The following is a 22,808-nucleotide window of genomic DNA, read 5'->3' as shown; positions in this document are numbered from 1 at the left end:
CAGGCTTTGTGGCCAGAGGGAGTGGACTGGAGCCATGAGGCCTTTTTTAGCCTTGCTTGAAAGTCAGTTGGTATCACTTGTCAGTGCTATCACATTTTACTTGACTGGGTGAGGGCTGGGCAGACATGGCTCCTAAGCTAAATCCATCCAGCTGTCTGTCTTTATAAATAAAAATGTATTAGAACACAGCCACACCCATTCCTGTGTGTTGTCAGTGACTGTCACGTGCTACAGCTGTAGAATTAGGTAACTGTGACAAAGGCCATGTGGCCTGCTGAACCTAAAGTATTTATCTGTCTCTTTACCAAGAAAGTATTTCAGTCTGGACGTGGGCCCTTTCAGCAGCTCACCTGTGTTCAGGAAGAGGAGAGGGTGGAGGGATGGCAAGGTTCTGGAAGAGCAAGTGCAACTAGAGATTTTGTGGGAGCCATTTTAGAAAGTGCATTCTGGGACAGGTGATTGGTGCAACAGGTGAGGTGGCACAGTGGGGAGTGAGGTGCACAGCCTTGGGCTTTCAGTGTAGTCAGACGGGCGTCCACAGGAGAGTTCTGAGATGAGTGACAAGATCTGGCTCACAGTTTTGAAGGACCATGTCAGCTGCTGTAAGGGCAGTAGATCGTGGGGAGCAAGTGCAGAGGAGGGGAGACTGTTCAGCAGGATATTAGTTACCAAGAGAACAGAATGGTTTAGATCAGAGTGGTAGGAGTAAAGATAAAAGCGTTTCTGAATATGATTTTGAAGGTAGAACTGCTAATATTTGCTGAAAGATTAGGTTATAAGGTGAGAGAAAAAGAAGTCAGAGCTGACCCCAAGGTTTTTGTCCTGGGTAAATGGGGTTGATGGACTGAAGAGGGGAGATGCATGGGGAGAAACAGGTTTTGAAAGAAATCAGGACTTCGTTTTTGGACGTGGTACGTTTGAAATGCCTATTGGATGTATGATGGGAATGCGAGTGCTTAGTCAAGTCAGGTTCATGAGGCAGGAAATGCGGAAGTTGACAGAGTGTATTTAAAATGGTAGAAGTTGTTTGGGAAGTGAGCTTGGATGGGAGAGCCAAGCGTGCAGGTGTCATCTGAAAACATGGACTTCAGAAAGAGGGTTCTTCAGAAGGAAGGCAGTGGTCTGAGCTGGCCGCAGGCAGCAGTCTGGATACCCACTCATCTCCATGTGCAGTGAGGATTTTCTTGCCCCACCATCACCATCACCATCACCATCTTGTTTGTTTTTAAGCACTGGAAACCTAGAAATCTTAACGTGAAATCTACAGAAGATTGCAAATGGAACATGCATGTGGAAGTTGGGAGCATTGGCATTCACTCCTTCCCCAGTCCCTGAGGCTTTGTGACTGTCTACTTGGAGCCTCTCTGAAAACCACTGCCCCTAAGTGTGGGAAAAGTGAATTGCTAAGAGATGTCTCATTCTGCCCCACTCCTGCTAAAAGCCCTCCTCAGACAGGGCTTCCCAGGGTCTGCCAGCACCTAGCCCCTGCTCCACTCCTGTCTTGCATTCTGAGCCCCCCCCCAGGCTGACCCTGTTTCAGGTCCTCACGCCCATGGTCCTTTTTCTGTGCCTTTGCACATTGGTCTCTTCCTGACACCTGTACTGGTCTTCAGGTCTCAGTTTGGGCTGGTCTTCTCCTGGTAGCTCCTTGATTTCTAATTTATGCCCTCCTGTTTTTTTTTTCATGGCTGCATGTACATTACCCTATCGTGGCATTTCCCGTACTTGATGTTTTTAATCATCTGTCTTAAACATGGAAAAAGTAGAAAATTATACTAAGGTATGGTAAAATTACTCTTACGCAAGACTGAAAATGGAAATACATAAAACTGAGTAACAACTATTTTACAATGATTGAACTACAGGTCTGCTTTCTTTAATATGTTTCAAGTGTTTTGTAATTTGTTTATTTGATTTTAAATGTCTTAATTCTAATGTTTTTCTTCATTTTCAATGCCTGAAATATAGCACCATTAGATCCTTAGTGGTTTTGCTCCAAAACTAGACTCAATCTAGAGTAGTTCCCAAGATCCAGAGCAACGTAGTTTTTACTGGGAATAACCTAAAGTGCCTTGTTTCTGCCCTACTGTTTCAGTAACTCAAAAAGCTTTCCATTTTCAAAATTTATTTCTCTAAGATAAAACATCAGACAAAATAGCAATGATGATATTGTTGCCTTCTTTTTTATTTTACGTTTTTCTATTTACCAAGTGAGCCTTCACTGTTTTCCCCATCCTTTGAGGCATTATCATCATTGCTACAAAAATAGTGCTTAAGTATTCAATATTTGTTAAGTTCTGTGTACTGTGCCTTCCAGTCATAGATATGACAACTGTTGTAGCTAAAGTAACGGAGGTCCAGAGAACTTAGGTGACCTCTGAAGGACACAAGCTCAGTTAGAGACTTACTGGGATAAAGTCAAAGCCACTGCTCTTAGTGAAGCCCCTGCACATAATACTGCAGAGTAAAGACTTTTTTCCTTGCTTGTGAATTCATCTCAAGAATAATTTGATCTGTGTATAAATGAGGAGTTTTTAGTGTATTTGTAATTTATGATCATCACTCCATGTTGAGTCTGGATAAAACCTGTCCTTTGCAGTCCTGTTGCATAGAACAATACATAATTTTTTGTGGTTTGAAGTTGTTTGTGTACTGGACTCTGATGCTTTTCCCTCCCTCCACAGCTGTGCATGCCCAAAGGGCTATCATTCAGGACACAAACTGACAATAAAGACCCTCAGTTCCACTCATTTATAATTACCCGGGAAGATGGTTCTCGCACCTACGGTTTTGTCCTCACTTTTTATGAAGAAGTTACAAGTAAGCAGATCTGCACAGCGATGCAGACACTGTACCAGATGCACAATGCGGAGCATCCCAGTAGCGTGCATGCTTCCTCCTCCTGCAGCATGGACTCCCTCGCCAGCAGCTTCGAGGAGGGCGACACAACCTCCCTCCTGAAACTCCAGCGGTACAACTCCTACGACATCAACAGAGACACCCTGTATGTTTCCAAAAGCATTTGCCTCATCACCCCGCTCCCCTTCATGCAAGCCTGCAAGAAATTCCTGCTCCAGCTTTACCAGGCAGTTACCTCCCAGCAGCCACCACCCTTGCCACTTGAGAGCTACATCCACAATATTCTCTATGAGGTGCCCCTTCCACCTCCGGGGAGGTCACTAAAATTTTATGGCGTGTACGAACCTGTCATCTGCCAGAGACCTGGGCCCAATGAACTCCCGCTCTCCGATTACCCTCTGCGAGAGGCCTTTGAGCTCCTGGGACTGGAGAACCTGGTGCAGGTGTTCACCTGTGTTCTTCTGGAGATGCAGATCCTTCTCTATTCACAAGGTGGGTCTTCTCTGGAGTCCGAGTTTTCCAGAACCAAGTGTTTGCCACTTTCTCAACTGTGTTTCCTGTAGAGTAATGATTGCAGGCTCTTTGTGTTAGGTGTAGAAGCAGCACATACGGTGGGAGCAGAGGCTGAGAGGTTGCTTCTCTCTGAGGTGGCAGTGGCTGTGGAAACAGGAATGAAGTTGGCTAATTTGTTGTTGTTGTTTTTTTCTTAATGGAAATACCCACTTTTTCCTAATAACATAAACTGATCAGAAAAGAAACATCTGTTCTTTTCACCGTGAGACTAGGGCAGATCCTGCTACTACCCAGGAGGATATGGACTTCCCATTCTTTGCAGATTAGTAAAGGTTGAGTTCAGAACATCTCTGATAATGGAAGGAAATAAGTGAAACTTGACTGGGCAAGTTCGTGAGACAGTCAACTCTGGATCCTTGCCTGTGGGAGTGCTTCCCATGAGTGAGAGATGACAGCAATGTGGCTTTCCCAGTTTGCCAGGGTGTGTGTGGAGGGAGAGAGACAGACAGATAGACAGAGAGAGAAAGAGAGAGAGAGAATTGTTTTTGTTTTTATTTAATCCTAGATGAAATTATCTTTGTGATATCTTTTCCTCAAAGTTTTCCCAGGACCTAGTTGAGAAACAGCCCATCACTGAGCAACGTGTTTGCGCTGAGTACTGTGGCGCCTGGACTGGAGTCACTTTCCATGGAGGAAATGGAGGTGTCGTGTCCTAAGGGACAGTGGGTGGAAGGCAGTCAGGAAGTGGTAGCTCTGCGGTGCCGGATCCTGTGCAGAGCGTGGCACCAATATTTGGGTGGCATCCTGCCAGCTTGTGTTTCGGCTGGCAGAAGAGCAGCGCCGTCTCCTGACTGCTGCTCTCACGCTCGTTTTACCACTTGGCTTTTTTTATTTTTCTATTTTAGATTATAAGTGAAACTGAGCCAAGTAGACTATATTCGTACTTCCCCATCTTGTGTGTATGTTGACACTATTTGTGTGTTGACAGCCGTTCACGAGGCTCTATTTTCTTGTTTATCCTACATGGTATTCTTGGATAATGTGTCCTGGGTCTCAGTTTGTGTTGTCAGGAGGTTCCTCTCAAATGGTTGATCTGGATTCTTGATTTTTTTCTTGATCTCATTTTCTTAGTGCTCGGTACCTGTAAGTCATCTGTTTTGTATCTGAAAGATTAAACTTAAGTAATTCTCTTGCTTTCTTACTTTTGTCCCTGAAAGGGTTAGGGAGTAGAACGTGGCAAAGGCATGAAGCTTAATACCCTTAGGTGTGTTGGCCCAACAGAAAAATAATTTGATTCTAGATTTACAAGGGATCTTGAAGGCTATGTGCTTTATTTTCTTTTTAAAGCCTGAGACAGATACTCTGCCTTTTATTTTTTAATGACTTCTTTATTCATTTATTTGAAAGAGTTACAGAGAGGGTGGGAGGTAGAGAAAGACTGATCTTTTATCCTCTGATTCACTCGCCAAATAGCTGCAAAGGCGGATGCTGAGCCAGGCAGAAGCCAGGAGCCAGGAGCTTCTTCTGGGTCTCCTACTTGGTTTGGGGACCCAAACACTGGGGCTTTCCCAGGAGGCTGCTTTCGCAGGCCACTAGCAGGGAGCTGGATCTGAAGTAGAAGAGCTGGGACTTGAACCAGCGCCCATATGGGATGCCGGCATTGCAGGTGGTAGCTGAACCCACTGTGCCACAGCACCAGCTCCAGGACCATTTACTGTACTTTCCTAATACTCTACCAGCAGGAGCAGTTCGGGTGGAAACAGTATGACGTTTTGGGATCATAATAATCCTCGGTCCAAGTCTTCGCCTTGTCCCTTACTGACTGTGACCATGGTCATGTTAGAAAACCTTCTGGAGCTGGTCAGTTTTCTCATTCCTTGGGGGATAACAGTGTTGGGATTCCTCCCTCTGTTTTATTGTGAAGGTTGAATAAGAAAAATTGTGTAAAATAATTAGGATATAATTGACACTGCCCAAAGGATTGCTCATGTAGGTGTAATTATTATTTTATTAGTCATATAGAAACCTCTATAAATTGTGAAGATACAATATATTACTACACTTATTTGTTTATTTTAATCTATTCAGGAGGCGGAGAGATAAACAGAGACTGAATCAGGGAGAGAAAGACAGGCAGGCAAGAATTTCCATCCTTTTGTTCACAACCCAGATACCCACAATGGCCAGGACTTGGCCAAGGGGAAGCCAGGAGCCAGGGACTCAATCCAGGTCTCCCTTACAGGTGACACAGACCTGACTACTTGAGCCATCACCTGCTGTCTCCCAAGGAGTCTGCACTGGCAGTATGAAATCAGGAGCAGGAGCTGGGAATTGAACTGTTGTGTGGGAAACAAGCAACTTTTTCTTTTTTCTTCAAAAAGATTTATGTATTTGAAAGGCAAGGTGATAGAGAGGGAAAGATGGAGACATCTTGCATCTACTTGTTCATTTTCCACATGGCTATGAGGGCCAGGTCTGGGACAGGCCAAAGCCAGGAATTTCAAACACCATCCTGGTGTCCCAGAGAGGCCAGGTGCTCAAGTTCTTGGGCCATCTTCTGCTATCTTCCCAGTCACATTAGTGAGAAGCTGGATCAGAAGTAGAGTAGCTGAGACTTGAGCTGGTACTCCAGTATAGGAGGCCAGCATCATAAGTGATGGCTTAACCACTGTACTACCCCAGTCCTGGAAACAGGCATGCAAACTGACATCTTACCCACTAGGTGAAGCACCTGCCCCGTTGCTACTTTTTTTTTTTTTTTCCCACAGGCAGATTTAGACAATGAGAGAGGGACAGAGAGAAAGGTCTTCCTTCCGTTGGTTCACCCCCCAAATGGCTGCTACGGCCGGCGCACTGCGCCAATCCGAAGCCAGGAGCCAGGTGCTTCCTCCTGGTCTCCCATGCAGGTGCAAGGCCCAAGCACTTGGGCCATCCTCCACTGCCCTCCCGGGCCACAGCAGAGAGCTGGACCGGAAGAGGAGCAACCAGGACAGAACCGGTGCCCCAACCGGGACTAGAATCCGGGATGCCAGGGCTGCAGGCGCAGGTGCCATAAACAGATTAAGCCACTGCTATGATGCTGGCACTACATAAGGGTACTGGTTTGATTGCCGGCCCCCTGTTGGTACTTTTAAAATACAACGCTGTTACTTTAAAAAGTCAAGATGTTGGCCGGCGCCGCTGTTCACTAGGCTAATCCTCCGCCTTGCGGCGCCGGCACACTGGGTTCTAGTCCCGGTCGGGGCACCGGATTCTGTCCCGGTTGCCCCTCTTCCAGTCCAGCTCTCTGCTGTGGCCAGGGAGTACAGTGGAGGATGGCCCAAGTGCTTGGGCCCTACACCCCATGGGAGATCAGGATAAGCACCTGGCTCCTGCCATCGGATCAGCGCGGTGCGCTGGTCGCAGCGCGCCAACCGCGGCGGCCATTGGAGGGTGAACCAACGGCAAAAAGGAAGACCTTTCTCTCTCTCTCTCTCTCACTGTTCACTCTGCCTGTCAAAAAATAAAAAAATAAATAAAATAAATTTTAAAAAAAAGTCAAGATGTTTGCTCCAGGGTTGAGAATTTAATGAATGTTCTTTTGTAATATATGCCATGCTTTTTTTAGAAAAAGAAAAAGCTTTGCATTATCACATTTCTTTTTTATTTATTTATTTATTTTTTTTTCTTTTTTTTTTTTTTTTTTTGACAGCAGAGTGGACAGTGAGAGAGAGAGACAGAGAGAAAGGTCTTCCTTTTGCCGTTGGTTCACCCTCCAATGGCCGCCGCGGTAGCGCGCTGCGGCCGGCGCACCGCGCTGTTCCGATGGCAGGAGCCAGGTGCTTCTCCTGGTCTCCCATGGGGTGCAGGGCCCAAGCACTTGGGCCATCCTCCACTGCACTCCCTGGCCACAGCAGAGAGCTGGCCTGGAAGAGGGGCAACCGGGACAGGATCGGTGCCCCAACCGGGACTAGAACCCGGTGTGCCGGCGCCGCAAGGCGGAGAATTAGCCTGTTGAGCCACGGCGCCGGCCTATCACATTTCTTTTAAATAACACTTCACGTCTCTGTGCTTGTGGTGTATGCTGAACCCTTGTCTGTTTGATTAACTTGTCCCCTCTGGTTTCTGGAGACTTCATTGAAAATTTTCATTGATGAATATTTACTGATTGCAGTGTCAGTTGAAGGGGTATTTACAAACATATTTTCGTACTCTGAATAGTTTTTGGTAATGTGATCTTATGGTGAGAACAGTAGAGTGAATTTTGAGGTTACAGAACTAGATTTTTTTCTAAACTAAAATACAAAAAATAAAAAATGTGCCATTGTGTAAGTTTGTAACCATTTGCTAAAATCATTCCATGTCAGGATTATCCTTCAGAAATGGACTGTGTTTTTTGGGTTTTCCGCCTACATTTAATCCTCTCAGCAGTGAGTGCTGCTGTCCGTGTCTTATCCGGGAAGAGGTCAGGGTGCAGAGGAGCTAAGTGCTCTGTGCTGGTCTACAGCAAATTAGGTGGCTCTGAGAACCAGGCTTGCCTCAGTCTTTCCCCAGAGTTCACTGATTCAGTCACTGCTCTTACCTTTCGTTATCTGTCTCAACATTTATTTTTAAATTATTAACTCACTCTATAGGTCTATTAAAAGGTATCATGGTAAATAATTTTAGAGAATAAAATGAGAGTGCTGTGTAAATGCAGATTTTAACATTGACATTGTCTCTCCCATTAGAGGAAGACATTTCATTTTAATGAGTGAAATAAAAGAGCCATTATGTTGATTTGTACTCTAGTGCCCTCCTTCACTCTTCCTGACTATGTTAAAGAGGTTTTAGTAACACCTGATACCTCCTTTATTTCACAAGCAAAGCTATGTCATAAAATTAAAAAATGCTGCAAGTCCTGAACAATTACCATAAAAGCCGAAAGTGAATCCAAGTAGATGGATTTCAGTGATGAGAATGTCCTTGTAGACTGATTTCGAATTCTGGACCACAGCCCACTTTAACAGATGCAATCTGTTATTTGGAGTGTGCACATCACAGTCACTTTGCAGTGGTAACCAGCGAGACATTTTAAATAGAGGGTGAACCAGGAGGAACCCTCTAGGTCCACACTTCAGAAAAGAGCACTTTTCCTACAGTCTGGACTTATCTGGAGCAGAATAGAGTGATGATTAGAATTATAGTTCCTTTTCAAAGGATTCAAACATGGAGAATTTTAAATGCCAATATCTGAACTTTTGATAGAAGAAAAAACATTGTGTTGGCTGGCACCACGGCTCAATAGGCTAATCCTCTGCCTGTGGCGCCGGTACCCTGGGTTCTAGTCCCGGTCGGGGCGCCAGCTTCTATCCCAGTTGCTTCTCTTCCAGTCCAGCTCTCTGCTGTGGCTCGGGAAGGCAGTGGAGGATGGCTCAAATGCTTGGGCCCTGCACCCGCATGGGAGACCAGGAGAAGCACCTGGCTCCTGGCTTCGGATCAGCGTGGTGCGCCGGCTGCAGCGGCCACTTGAGGGGTGAACCAACTGCAAAGGAAGACCTTTCTCTCTGTCTCTCTCTCTCTCTCTCTCTCTCACTGTCCACTCTGCCTGTCAAAAAAAAAAAAAAGAAAAGAAAAGAAAGAAAGAAAAAAGAAAAAACATTGTGGGGCCTTGTTATCTCCTTTGATTCTTCCCAATCGAAGTGAGAGTTGCACACACCCAGACTGCACTGCAAGCCTGGGCCGCTGCAGGGCTCCTCGGCCCTCTTTAGGGGTCTCCCTCCCTCTTGTAAACTATGCATGAGTCATTCTTCTCTGAAAGTGGAGCCTACTTGAAATTTTCTTGAAAGATTTGGCAGCCTTCTAGTCATAAATTGTCAGTCATGCTCCAGTGGCCTTCATTTCATAACCTTTTTTTAAAGACTTATTTATTTATTTTTGAAAATCTTCTACCCACTGGTTCACTCCCCAAATGGCCAAAATCACCAGGGCTGGGCCAGGCCCAAGCCAGGAACCAGGAGCTGCTTCCAGGTCTCCCACATGAGTGCCGGGTCCCAGAGGCTTGGGCCGTGTTCCATGGCTTTCCCAGGTGCATTAGCAGAGAGCTGAATCGGAAATTGAGCTGCCAGGACTTGAACCAGTGCCCATATGAAATGCCGGCACTGCAGGTGGAAAGTAATGGAAGATTCAAGTGCTTGGGCCCCTGCACCCATGTGGAAGACCTGAATGAAGCTGCAGGCTCCTGGCTTGGGCCTGGCCCACCCCTGGCTATTGTGGCCATTTAGAGAATGAACCCACAGATGGAAGATACCTCTCTCTTCAATCTTCTCTCTCTCCCTTTTTCTCTCTCTCTTTTCCTCCCTTCCTTCCTCTCTCTCCTTCTCCCTCTCCCTCCCTGTAATTCTGACTTTCAAATAAATGAATAGATCTTTTTTATTTTTTTTATTTTTTAAATTTTTTTTTGACAGGCAGAGTGGACAGTGAGAGAGAGACAGAGAGAAAGGTCTTTCTTTGCAGTTGGTTCACCCTCCAATGGCCGCCGTGGCCGGCGTGCTGCGGCCAGCGCACCAGGCTGATCCGAAGCCAGGAGCCAGGTGCTTCTCCTGGTCTCCCATGCAGGTGCAGGCCCCAAGCACTTGGGCCATCCTCCACTGCCCTCCCGGGCCACAGCAGAGAGCTGACCTGGAAGAGGGGCCACCGGGACAGAATCCGGTGCCCCGACCGGGACTAGAACCCGGTGTGCCGGCGCCGCAAGGCGGAGGATTAGCCTATTGAGCCGCAGCGCCGGCCTAAATAGATCTTTACCAACCAAAAAAGATGGCTTTTAGCCAGTCTGCAGGAGTAGCCCTTACTTCAGGAACAGCCAGTATGTCTGGATCACACATGGGCACCTGCGATTGTCCCATGGTGAGCTGTGTTTCGTGCATACGCCAAGCATGTTCTTCCACTCTGCAGCATTTGAAACCAGACCCTGCTCCCACTTAGTCCCTCTCCCGAGGTTTCTTGAGGAAGCTTCTGGTACTGATCCATATAGTGAGACAGCTTCACTCGCTGTCCCCTCGTGTCAGTAGTTTCTTGCTTTGCCCTTCTCCCCAGTGACTGGAAGCCTCGGAAGTTGTTTGACATGTTTCCATTTGGGGATGGCGTTGAGGCAGATGGTCAAGCTCACACTAACTAAAATAGGAGCTTGGTCCAGTATCAAGGCCTGACCCAGCACTCTTAATTTCATTTTGGCTGTTACAGATAGCAATAACTGAGGAATTTTATGTTTATCTTTTTTCTTACTTGTTTGCATTTCCTTAAGAGCCCATGAACCAACTCCCTGGAGTTGGAGCCACCTGTAAATTCCACTGTTAGCTTTGAACTTTAATGACCGATTCCATTGCAGCTGCTGCTCGGTGCCACCGATAACCACATAGCCACCCAGGGATCCTTCCATTCTTTCTTTTTCCAAAGCCTCAGCCCTTCTAGCAAGTGCTGCATTTTCTGACACCAAATGGGAGATTCTTCCTCCTGACACCTTCCAATTTAGACACTGACTGGGAGCCAGCAATTCAATATAGTTCTGATGCTAAGTACCCAAAATTAACATCTGGCTCCACAGGTTTCAGGGTTCAGCCCCTCACTCTGATGCCAGAGTCAAATGGAGTGCCACTTCTACCTACATTTCTTTCCGGGTTACACATGCAAAGATTCTCTGACACACCCCACCCTCAGTTTCTATAAATTGCTGGAATGACTCACTGAACTCAGGAAAGCACTTCACTGGGGCAGGCATTGGCCTAGCTGTTAAGCTGCCAGTTGGGATGCCCACATTCCACATCATTCTGCCTGGGTTTTATGCCCACTGTGCCTCTAGATGCCCGCTTCCTGCTAATGAAGTCCTGGGGGGCAGCGGTCATGGATTAGGCAGTCCACTCCTGACCATTGAGTATTTGGGGCGTAAAGGAGTAAACCAGCACACGAGAGTGCAGTTGCTTTCTCCACCCCCACCCCCCATCTCTCTCTAACTCTTACTTTCAGATAAGTAAGTAAATCTAAAAGGAAAAAAAAATTTATTTCTTTGAAAGGCAGAGTTAAAGAGAGAGAAAGAGATAGTTCTTCCATCCACTTGTTCACTCCTCAAATGACCACAACAGTGGCGCATTGGCTGGGACGAAGCCAGGAGCCTCAAGTTTCATCTGGGTCTGCACATGAGTCGCAGGGGCCCAAGCACTTGCACCATCTTCCAGCACTTTTCCAGGTGCATTAGCAAGGAGCTGGATTGTAAGTAGAGTAGCTGGCAATCGAACCAGCACCCATATGTGGTGCCAGCATTATAGCAGTGGCTTAATCTGTTATGGCATACACAAGCCCCGCGGCCGGCGCCGCAGCTCACTTGGCTAATCCTCCACCTGCGGTGCCGGCACCCTGGGTTCTAGTCCCGGTCAGGGCACCGGATTCTGTCCTGGTTGTTCCTCTTCCAGTCCAGCTCTCTGCTGTGTCCCGGGAGTGCAGTGGAGGATGGCCCAAGTGCTTGGGCCCTGCACCTGGCTCCTGGCTTCATATTGGTGCAGCGCGCTGGCCGTAGCAGCCATTTGGGGAATGAACCAACGGAAAGAAGACCTTTCTCTCTGTCTCTCTCTCACTGTCTAAATCTGCCTGTCAAAAATAATAATAATAATAATAACACTAGTCCTGCATTATGTATTTTAAGAGTAACTTCCAGTGCCAGAAGCATCCTATATACTTCATCACCTGGAGTACTATTGAGAAACATTTTCTAAAATATTTAAATTTTGGTGCCATAGTTGTGGCATAGCAGGTTAAGCCACAACCTGCAGCACCAGCAACCCATGTGGATGCCGGTTCTAGTCCCAGCTGCTCTACTTCTGATCCCACTCCTTAATAATATGCCTGGGAAAGCAATGAAAAATGGCCCAAGTGCTTGGGCCCCAGCACCAACGTGGGAGACCCAGATGAAGCTCCTGGCTCCTGGCTCCTTGCTTCAATCTAGCCCAGCCCTGGCTGTTGTTGCCATTTGGGGAGTGAAGCAACTGGTCGAAGACTTCTCTCTCTGCCTCTGCCTCTCCTTCTCTGTAACTCTGCCTTTCAAGTAAATAAATAAATCTTTTTTAGAAAAATAAAGAATAATAGCTTCCTGTATACTTCATCACTTGGAGTACCAAATGATAAACATTTTTAAAAATATGTAAGTGTTGGTGCCTTAGTTGTGGTGCAACAAGTTAAGCTGCTGCCTGCAATACTGGCATCCCGTATAAGAGCACCAGTTTGAGACCTGGATTCTCTGCTTCCAATCCAGGTCCCTGCTGCTCACTATGGCCATCTGAGGAGTAAACCAATGGATGGAAGAGCTGTTTGTTCTCCGTCTCTTCCTATCACTGCTTTTCAAATAAATAAATAAATATTTTAAGCATGTTTTAAAAACATATTTTAAAAATTTACATTTAAAAAATGTTATATCTTGATTCCATTAAAAAGAATTGTCTTTTTTCCCTATATAATTGGATACTTTAAACATGTGTAATATTTCAGCCAATCTTGAAGAGAATATAGAACTGAAAAGAATAGGCATAGGCTGTGAGACAGGGTGGGGTTAGGGTAAAGTTGTGAGTCATTGTCTAATAGAAGTAGAGGAAATGTGTAATTTATTTTCATCTCCCATAGTGGTATTGTCCATAATCTTAAGTTTCTAGAATGTTGAACCCACCAACAGTAATTTAAATACCAAGACAATAGGGACTTGATTTAACTGCTTAAAATCCTGTGCCTTTCAACCTAGGTCCAACCTAGAGACAGAGAATCCCAGAGTAATTTAAACCCAGTCATGTAATATGTAGCATCATTAAGCTATAATGGACAAGACTTGGTGGGGGATAGCCATATCCCTAAGCTAGGGTTAAGACCCTCTTGAACAAATGTTGGTTGCAAGGTTGGTTGCTTGCCTGCAGCCAGAGCTGGCTTCCAGGCACCAAGCAGGCAACACCATCAAGGCACGGGTGAGTCGTGGCTGGAGAGCAGGCCCACCCAGGTCAGACAAACTGGTTGTGACCTTGCATGTTCCAGGTCTGTGTTGAGAGGGCCGTGGGAAGGTGACTGAGGAACAGACCATCGGGTGTGTTGCTAGGGCAGTGTTGCACCAGATGTACATGCAAATCCTCCCCAGGGACCATCCATACCACACTGAGAACAAAGCTTTGCCCATTGCCAACTGGAACCAGACGCCCCTTCCTCTTGCGGTGTCTCGCTAGTGCCCTCTACTGGCAGAGCCTAACTTGGTACTCCCTGTTAAAAAAAAGAAAAAAGAAAAAACACTCCAAGCATCTTGTTAATCACAGCATGTACGGAGCTGATTTGGAGCTGAGAAGCAATCAACTGGCACAGATTTGTCTGCTCAGGATCCTGAGCTTTTCACCTGGGTCTGGCTCCTAACTGAAGGAAATGGAAAAGCCAACTTGAAGTCTGGAACCTGATGTGGTGCTCACAGCCAGGCCTCATGGTCACTACAAACTGGTCTGATGTAAGCCACCTCACAGAACCACAAGCCAGGTTATTGCAGCCTACAGAAAACCAGACCTTTTCATTAAATTAGTAACAGCTGCCTCCTAACCCATGACAGCTGTCTACTCACTTGTACTCTGCCCTCCCGTGGATCAGAGGCGTCACTCCTGGAACTGCCGATTTCTGATAGCTCCCAACGCAAAGCAAATCTCCATTTCCTTAGACCCACCCCAAATTATCCAGCCAGAGCACAAATGATACCACTGGTCTTTTTTCAGGAAAGCATCCCCCAGCTCCCCACGTGTGCTCGCTCCCTCTGTGCCACAAGTTAGCACAGGCATTTGTTGAAGTACAGAGGAGTTTCTGGGGTTTCTGTGGGCGGGCGCTGGCACAGAGAGTCAGAGGCCTTTCCCAGTCTGGTGTGTCCTCTCCCTTCTGATGTTGGATAAAAACAATTTTTTTAAAACCTATATTTTGGTTCCAGAGTTTTGTGTATGCGCATGTCTGTGTATGTGGTGTGAATGTTAATTATAGGTGAATGTGTTATTCTTTTTAATAATTGTGTTTTAAAAAGAAATTGAGTTAGAAACATTGACTTTTTAAAGAAGCAATTATCTTAGAAAAGCTAATCTTTAATTAACAGTACCAAAAAACTTTCTGATAGTGGTTTATTTATATAACTATTTTTACAACGATAAAACTCCATCATAAAAACTCTAACAATTGCCGGCGCCGCGGCTCACTAGGCTAATCCTCCGCCTTGCGGCGCCGGCACACCGGGTTCTAGTCCCAGTCGGGGCACCGATCCTGTCCCGGTTGCCCCTCTTCCAGGCCAGCTCTCTGCTGTGGCCAGGGAGTGCAGTGGAGGATGGCCCAAGTGCTTGGGCCCTGCACCCCATGGGAGACCAGGAGAAGCACCTGGCTCCTGCCATCGGATCAGCGCGGTACGCCGGCCGCAGCGCGCCTACCGCGGCGGCCATTGGAGGGTGAACCAACGGCAAAAGGAAGACCTTTCTCTCTGTCTCTCTCTCTCACTGTCCACTCTGCCTGTCAAAAAAAAAAAAAAAAAAAAAAAAAAACTCTAACAATTTTAAAAGGTTAGCAATTAGAGACATGAATAGTCTAATTGTTTTTGTAATAGCTCATCCACATGGGACATACTGTATGTTTTTAAGATGATCAGAAGATGAAACATGTAAGTGAAGTGAGTTGTCAGTGGGCTCAGACTCCAGGAGGAACCTGGGGAATATGCCTTCCTGGTGTCCCAACACCAGGCGTTTTCATCTCTAGTCACTCCCAGAAAGCTGTGAAAGGTTCTGAGAGTCCTTTCTCATTCTGAAGGGCCTTGGGAGACCTGAATTGTATTTCACTGTTAAAATACTTAGATTTTTAATATGGAAGGGTTAAAATATTGAAATGTATTTCTGTTTCGAAACACAGTTCTGATCCCTGTAAGATCTACTTACGTGTAGTAGGAATGAGTCACTTAGTAACAGTTCTCAGCATGAGGAACAATAACCATGGTTTAGTACATGTATTTGGATTTTCCGTGTAATGTGTCTGGACATGCACATAGTTAACTGAATAATATGAATATCCCAAGAATTGTGATTATTTTCAATCAACAGTTTCTTACCTCATTTTCTCTTACACAAACATTAGTAGTTCTTTAATTTTACGTGGACAAAGTGTAAGCTAGTATCTAAATTCTGGATACCAGCAAAACTATATGTTCTTATTCTACTGATTCATTTATTTATCCAAAAATCTGTTTGAGTCTTCATTATATGCTAGACGCTGAGGTTACCGGAAAAAAAAATGCCCCAATCCTTGATTGAGGTGAATGGCCATGTGGTGGGTATTTGGCTCAGCAGTTAAGGTCTTCCTTGGCATTTCCTTGTTGCGTCCCAGTATTGGGATGCCGAGATTTGAGTTCCAGCTTTGTTTTGGTACAGCAGCTTCCTGCTGACGTACACCCTGGGAGGTGATGGCTCAAGTACCTGGGTCCCTGTCACCCACATGGAACACCTAGATTGAGCTTCTGGCTCCTGGCTTCAGCTGTTGGCAGGCATTTGAGGAGTGAACTAGCAGATGGAAAATTCTCTCTCTCTCTCTTGCTCTGCCTTTCAAATTAAATAGTAAATAAATATAAAATGTTTTTGTACTTCATAAATATAAAAAGTAAAAAGAAGAAATGGATGGCCATAGAACTGAATTTAAGGACTTTTTTTCTGGATTTGATCTTTTTGTAGTTAGTTATGGGCCTGTCTTTGTACTAATGATTTTTTTGTTCTGTGTCACATAAAAGTATTCCAGTTAGAAGCATCAATAAGTTTAGTCAGCACTGGCTATAGACTAAGCTCTGTTTTGTGGTGCAGTGAGATAAAAACAGCTGTCCCTGTGCCCTTAGGAAGTGCCAGCAAGGAAGACAAACCATGGGGCAGGTGATGTCATGTAGCGTGGTGCTGTGCAGAGCAGTACTTAGCTCTGAGCTGAGCACTGCTGAACCTGGGGCAGCCAGCAGACTCTGGTTTGAGGTCAGCCTCCCTCCCCTGCTCTCAAGCTTCCTCCATCTGCCAGTGACAGCTGTGAAGAGTGACAGTGGAGAGTGTCAGTGTCTCCTCTTCTTAGACCCCTCCCTTCCCCTCCCCTTCACAGAGGACCTGCTTCTCCTGGGTGCCTCAGCTGATCCTCTCTGTGAGTGCATGTGTGCCTCTGCGTGTGAATTTTGTGAGCGTGTTTGTGTGCTTCTGTGTGTGCACATATCCACCCCAGGCCTTTGGGTGGGTCAGCTTTTTGTGCTCAGCTGACTGACCCCTGTCCACCTGCTGCTTGTTTCAGAAGTATCCGTGTAAACGAGATTCACTTAAAATTTGAGTTCTTAATGAATCACATAAGGAAAACTTTAAGATCCCTTGGATTATGGGTAGTGGATGATTCATTACCAAAATTCTGTTGCAGACTTAAAATACTAAAGATGATCCTTTAAAATTACAATATGGGGCTGGCTCTGTGGTGCAGTAGGTTAACGCCCTGACCTGGGGTGCCTGCATCCCATATGGGCGCCAGTTCGAGACCTGGCTGCTCCACTTCTGATCCAGCTCTCTGGTGTGGCCTGGGAAAGCAGTGGAGGATGGCCCAAGTCCTTGGGCTCCTGCACCCACGTGGGAGACCCAGAAGAAGTTCCTGGCTCCTGGCTTCGGATCGACACAGCTCCAGCCATTGCAGCCAATTGCAGATGGAAGACCTCTCTCTCTCTCTTTTTGCCTCCTCTCTCTGTGTAACTCTGACTTTCAAATAAATGAATAAATATATCTTTAAAAAAAAAATTACAATGTTTGTCAGGCATTTTGGCACAGCAGGTTAAGCCACTGCTTGGAATGCTCACATCCCCTTTCAGAGCACCAGTTCAAGTCCTTGCTGCTCTGCTTCAGATTCTAGCTCTCTGCTAATGCATCCGGGAGGCACCTGATGGTGGCCTAAGTGCTTGTGTCCCCGCCATCCTCATGGGAGACCTGAATGGAGTTCTTGACTCCTGGCTTCAGCCTGGCTGAGCCCTGGCTGTTTCAGCCATTTCTGTGTTACTCTGCCTTTCAAATAAATAAATCATGAAAGAAAGAGAGGGAGGGAGGGAGGAATCTTGTTGGAAATCACACACGAGATTGGTACATAGATTTGACCTGAAATGGACTGCTTCTCTTACATAGGGCTGACAGCGCTGACCCACAGCAGAGTAGGTGTTTTTGTGGACATAGTCTGCTGTGTAGTAACAGTACACGTATTATAAAATGTACTTTCTGGGTGGGCATTGTGGCACAGTGGGTTAAGCTGCCTCTGGGTGCTGCATTCCACATTGGAGCGCCCATTCAAGTCTCAGCTCCTCCGTGCTTCTGATCAGCTTCTTGCTAATAAGCCTGAGAGGCAGCAGATGGTGGCCCAAGTGCTTGGGTTCTTGCCACCGGTGTGGGAGACGTGATTTTTGTGGCCTCCGGGCTTCGGCCCAGTCAGCCCCAGCTGTTACAGGCATTTGGTGAGTGAACCAGCAGATGAAAGATCTCTCACCCTCACTGTCACTCTTGCTCTCTCTGTCACTCTGCCTTGCAAATAAAAACAAATAAATCTTTTAAAGAAATAAAAATTGCAACATGGCATTAAAGTTTTTAATGGGGAATACTCTGTTTTATGCAGAAACGTTCTGAGTTGATGTGAACCAAGTAGCAGCTCATCGTTTCCTTAACCTCTTGTAGAAACATTTACCCCAACACTTCCTGCTCCAGATTGTACTGTTAGCGTGCATTGTGTTCTGTGAGAGGATTCTTACAAATCCACATACCTTGTCTTCCTTTCTCAAATCCAAAAAATTCTGAAAACCAAGCGTTCTTTTTGTAACTTATTTATCAGCAAAAAACAAAACAAAAAAAACCAGACCTGACCTGAAGTGACTGTTTATGTTCTTTGATTTTCTGCACGACTGGGTCACCTGTACAAATTGCTGTGCAAACACGGATTTATTTGATTGCAGGGTTCTGCCCTTGATAATTTATATATATGATATATGTACCATATTACTCTTTCAAATTTATTTTTTAAAAAACTGGATTCTAATATATCTGCCTTAACGGTTTAAATAGGAGTTGTAGGCATGCACATGTGTAAAAACATCCATGGCAGAATGGTTTAAAAGAGCACTGTAATGTTGTGGACAGCTTTCTGTTTTAATGACTTAGTTCATGTAAACAAGGTAGAACAACAACAACAAAAGCAACTGTAACTCCTTGATAGCTGTCTTTATCCTGAGGTGTCACACTGTGTAGTAAGGCCTAAATATCCTAAGGTGGCTGATTGTACCTATCTCCTGATTTCTTGCGCCCACAAAATGATGGCTAAAGTAAGCATGATTCTGCCAGGTATTTAGCCTAGTGATTAAGATGCTGTGTTGAGATTGCCTGGCTTCGATTCTAATTCCACTCCCAATTCCAGCTTTCTGTACACCCTGGGAAGCAGCAGTGGTAGCCCAAGTACTTGGGTCCCTGCTGTCCTTGTGGGAGAAGCAGATTGAATTCCCAGCTCTTGGCTTTGGCTAGCCCAACCCCAGCTGTTGCAAGCATTTGGGGAGTAAATCACAAATTGAGAGATTTCTGTCTCTCTGGCTTCCAAATAAATAATTAAAATTATATATATACATGATCACTTTACCCAAGGCTATAGACATGGTCATATATGCAAGAATAAACAGCTGCGGAGTTGGGGGCTGTGTATGTAAGTATACACATATACAAAAAGTGATCAGTAGCTGTATACTGTGTTGTACACATTTTTGGTGGGCCAAGTGCCCAAGTAGTTTTAATAGCTTTTGATTCCTTCACACTTAAAGGGGATGTGAGTTCACATGCTACTGATTTTAAGGAGCAGAGTGTCGGCCAGCGGCGCCGGCACACCGGGTTCTAGTCCTGGTTGGGGCGCCGGATTCTGTCCCAGTTGCCCCTCTTCCAGGCCAGCTCTCTGCTATGGCTCGGGAGTGCAGTGGAGGATGGCCCAAGTGCTTGGGCCCATGCACCCGCATGGGAGACCAGGAGAAGCACCTGGCTCCTGCCTTCAGATCAGCGTAGTGCGCCGGCCGCGGCAGCCATTGGAGGTGAACCAACGGTAAAGGAAGACCTTTCTGTCTGTCTCTCTCACTGTCCACTCTGCCTGTCAAAAAAACAAACAAACAAAACAGAGTGTGGTGACATTTCCCACATACCCATGTTCCTTGAAAACCATAAAGTGAAACTTTAATTATGGTTGAATAAACTGACCAAGGTTTTGCGTGGTCATGAAGAAATGTCTTGTTTATTTTTAAGGCAGAATTTTTTTCCCTTGAAATAGGTATTTTCGAGCTTACTGCAGCGATTACCTTTTTACTCGGATTCTTCCCCTCTGTTCTCTTACTCTGTGCAGATTATCAGCGCCTGATGACGGTGGCAGAAGGCATCACCACACTTCTGTTCCCGTTTCAGTGGCAGCACGTGTATGTGCCCATTCTCCCTGCGTCTCTCCTGCATTTCCTTGACGCCCCTGTCCCGTATCTGATGGGCCTTCAGTCGAAAGAAGGAACTGACCGTTCTAAACTAGAGCTGCCTCAAGAGGTAAACGTGCATTGAATGATGAAGTCTTGAAGCAGGTGCTGTTTGTTGGCTTTGGTCATGTCTCCGTTTGTTGGGTAGCGTTATCTTTGTCCAAACTGCATCTCTGTGACTTGACCCAGTCTCCCAAGTATGATGGAGGACAGGATGCACCACAGAATGCGCATTGGGGGTCCTGATGGTTACTGTTATGAGGTCATTAATGAAACGTGGTTGAAAACAAGACCATTCAGCACTGGGAAGCCCACACATTCTACATCACAGTATCTGAATTTATTTCCAGCTCCTGACTCTAGCTTCCAACCAGTGCAGACTCTGGGAGGCGTAAGTGATGGCTTAAGTGGTGGGGTCGCGCCACCGGCATTGGCTGCCTGTATTGAGTTGCCAGCTTTGGATCCCCTCCCCCACCCTCTTGGGCATTTGGGGAATGAGGCAACAGGTGGGAGTTCTCTGCCTCTGAAGTAAATGGGGGGAGGGGGCAGCCACAGTAGGACAGTGGCAGATTTGCACAGCTATACATTTGAAAGACAGAGCAGTAATGGCATGATCTCAGTGGTTGTTGTGCTAATGATGTTTCATTTCTTCTCCACATCCACGTTGTAAGTTTTGTTTTTAAACGATATGGCCCAGGTTCTAATATCTTTTAAAAGTCGGTTGTTCATTGCGGTGAATTTGATGTTTGTCCTCCATCCAATGAGAAGTAATACCTTCCAGCAAGCTAGGGACAAATGGAAACATCAAATGCAGTAGTAGTCCCTGGTTGCCAGTTCTCAGCCTGTTCAAAAGGACAGCTTGGCTTGGTGGTTGAGATAAAAGTGTTAACCTCTGGCTTTTATGCCGCCTTAATGTTTTCTGTATGTTTTGTTTTCATGTGTTTAAGAAAATAAACAAGAATTCTTATAAACATTTTGAATCTGATTTTCAGCTGCTATTAACGGTACTCAAATTGCAATGTAAAGCTTTTGAAATGAAATATTGATGAGCATCCCTGGCCTATTAAAAACATAAAATGGTTAATTACATTTTATTATTATCTACTTAATTGGCACTTTCTTTATTGAGATCCCTCCTGCTGAGCCTCAGTTTTATTTGTTCTTATTTTAATAAGTGAATTTAAAGTAACACATTGTGCTATAGCCATTCTATTCAGTAATGATCCAATAATCTTCTATTTTTTGCTTTTATTCTGATGAACCTTTCCCTACTGATATCGGAAATGACCCCCTGAAATCTATACGAAAATGTGGCCCCTTAAAATTCCCCATAAGTGCCAGCGAGGTGGCTCAATAGGCCTGGTTGGGGCGCTAGATTCTGTCCCGATTGCTCCTCTTCCAGGCCAGCTCTCTGCTGTGGCCCGGGAGTTTAGTGGAGGATGGCCCAAGTCCTTGGGCCCTGCACCCCATGGAAGACCAGGAGAAGCACCTGGCTCCTGGCTTCGATTCGGCGCAGCACATCGGCTGCAGCGGCCAATGGGGGGTGAAACCAATCGAAAAGGAAGACCTTTCTCTATCTCTCTCTCTGACTGTCCACTCTGCCTGTCAAAAAACTCCCCAGAAGCGCCATCTGGGGTGCCATATATGTTACCGGAATTTGGGGTGCCATTCGATATCACCAAATGCTTATTAAGAATCTCCAATATTAATAAGCCCGAAAGGGTTCTTGCCTAATATTTAGAGAAGAATTCTAAATGCTAGCATAAATAAATGAGGCAGCATGGTACATTTTAAGCTTTTATTTAGTGTGAAAGATGCATAGGAGAGTGAGAGCTTTATCTAAGAGGGGTAAATCTGGGTTCATACCGAGCACCAAGAACCAGCCACGTGGAGGAGCATTTACACCAGGAAGCCTAGGACGGGTGGCTTCCCTGGAGGTGCAGGGCTACAGCCGGCTGGCTAGAGGCCAGGGCAAAGAAGAGAGGGGCGGGATACACCATGTCCTAGGCTTTTAACCCACTTCCATAGGGGAGTGGTTAATTAACCTGATTGGCTGGTGGGCACCCAGGTGTGGCCAGGTAGGGGCATGAGGACACACAAGGGCGTGGCAAAGGTATCAGGGCGTGAGGTCGCACAGGGGCATGGTGAAGGCATAGTCTTCCAGCTCACAAACCTAATCAATTTTAACCTGTGTGCCTGCTTACTTCACTACCAAATTAGCATTTCTGTTGAGAGGAAAATAGCTTGATATGGGTCATATGAAATACATAGGCAGGGGCTTCATTGTAACACAGTGGATTAAGCTTCCTCTTGCAATTCCAATGTCCCAGTGTCCTGTATGAGCAGTAGTTTGTGTCCTGGCTACTCTCATTTGATCCAGCTCCCTATTGAGGAAAATAGTGTTGCTGGCCCAAGAACTTGGGCCCCGTGTTGTAGAGAGAGAGGCCCCTCCCCATTTATCAGGCTTCTTATGAACTTAGAAAAGGTGTGTGGTTACAAAGTACTGCCTCCAGGTAAGGGGAGGTGTATCCTGGGGAAGAGGTCATGTGAGTGGATAGGATTACATGGGGCAGGGGAGGTGTGGCTTCCAGATCGTGATCCCAATCTAGCTATCCCATATCACCTGTACCCACATGGAAGGCGCAAATGCAGTTCCAGGCTCATCTGGGGAGTGAACCAGCAGATGGAAGATCACTCTGTCTCCCTGACTGTATAACTCTGCCTTTCAAATAATTAAATAAATCTTAAAAAAAAAAAGAAGAAGAAGACATGCAAACTGTTCTTTGGACCTAGATATATTTTTTGCTTTTTGCTATTTTACCTCTTTTCTCAATTCCCTGGTTTTTCTTTCTTTTTTTTTTTTTTAAAGATTTTTATTTATTTATTTGACAAATAGAGTTACAGACAGTGAGAGAGACAG

General features: G+C 45.7%; 1 protein-coding gene across 1 annotated transcript in view; it reads left to right on the top strand.

Moving 5' to 3' along the window:
• DENND5B (DENN domain containing 5B) overlaps positions 1-22,808 on the top strand; it is a 206,569-nt gene that overhangs the window by 104,357 nt on the left and 79,404 nt on the right. Inside the window, exons 3-4 of the mRNA XM_062195035.1 lie at positions 2,685-3,351; positions 19,771-19,958. Coding sequence (XP_062051019.1) covers positions 2,685-3,351; positions 19,771-19,958 — 855 coding nt within the window. The remainder of the gene's footprint in view (positions 1-2,684; positions 3,352-19,770; positions 19,959-22,808) is intronic.

This window comes from Lepus europaeus, chromosome 6 (assembly GCF_033115175.1).
Source record: "Lepus europaeus isolate LE1 chromosome 6, mLepTim1.pri, whole genome shotgun sequence".
NCBI classification, from domain to species: Eukaryota; Metazoa; Chordata; class Mammalia; order Lagomorpha; family Leporidae; genus Lepus; species Lepus europaeus.
Note: the sequence above shows the minus strand (reverse complement) of the source record. Positions and strands in the feature narration are given on the sequence as shown.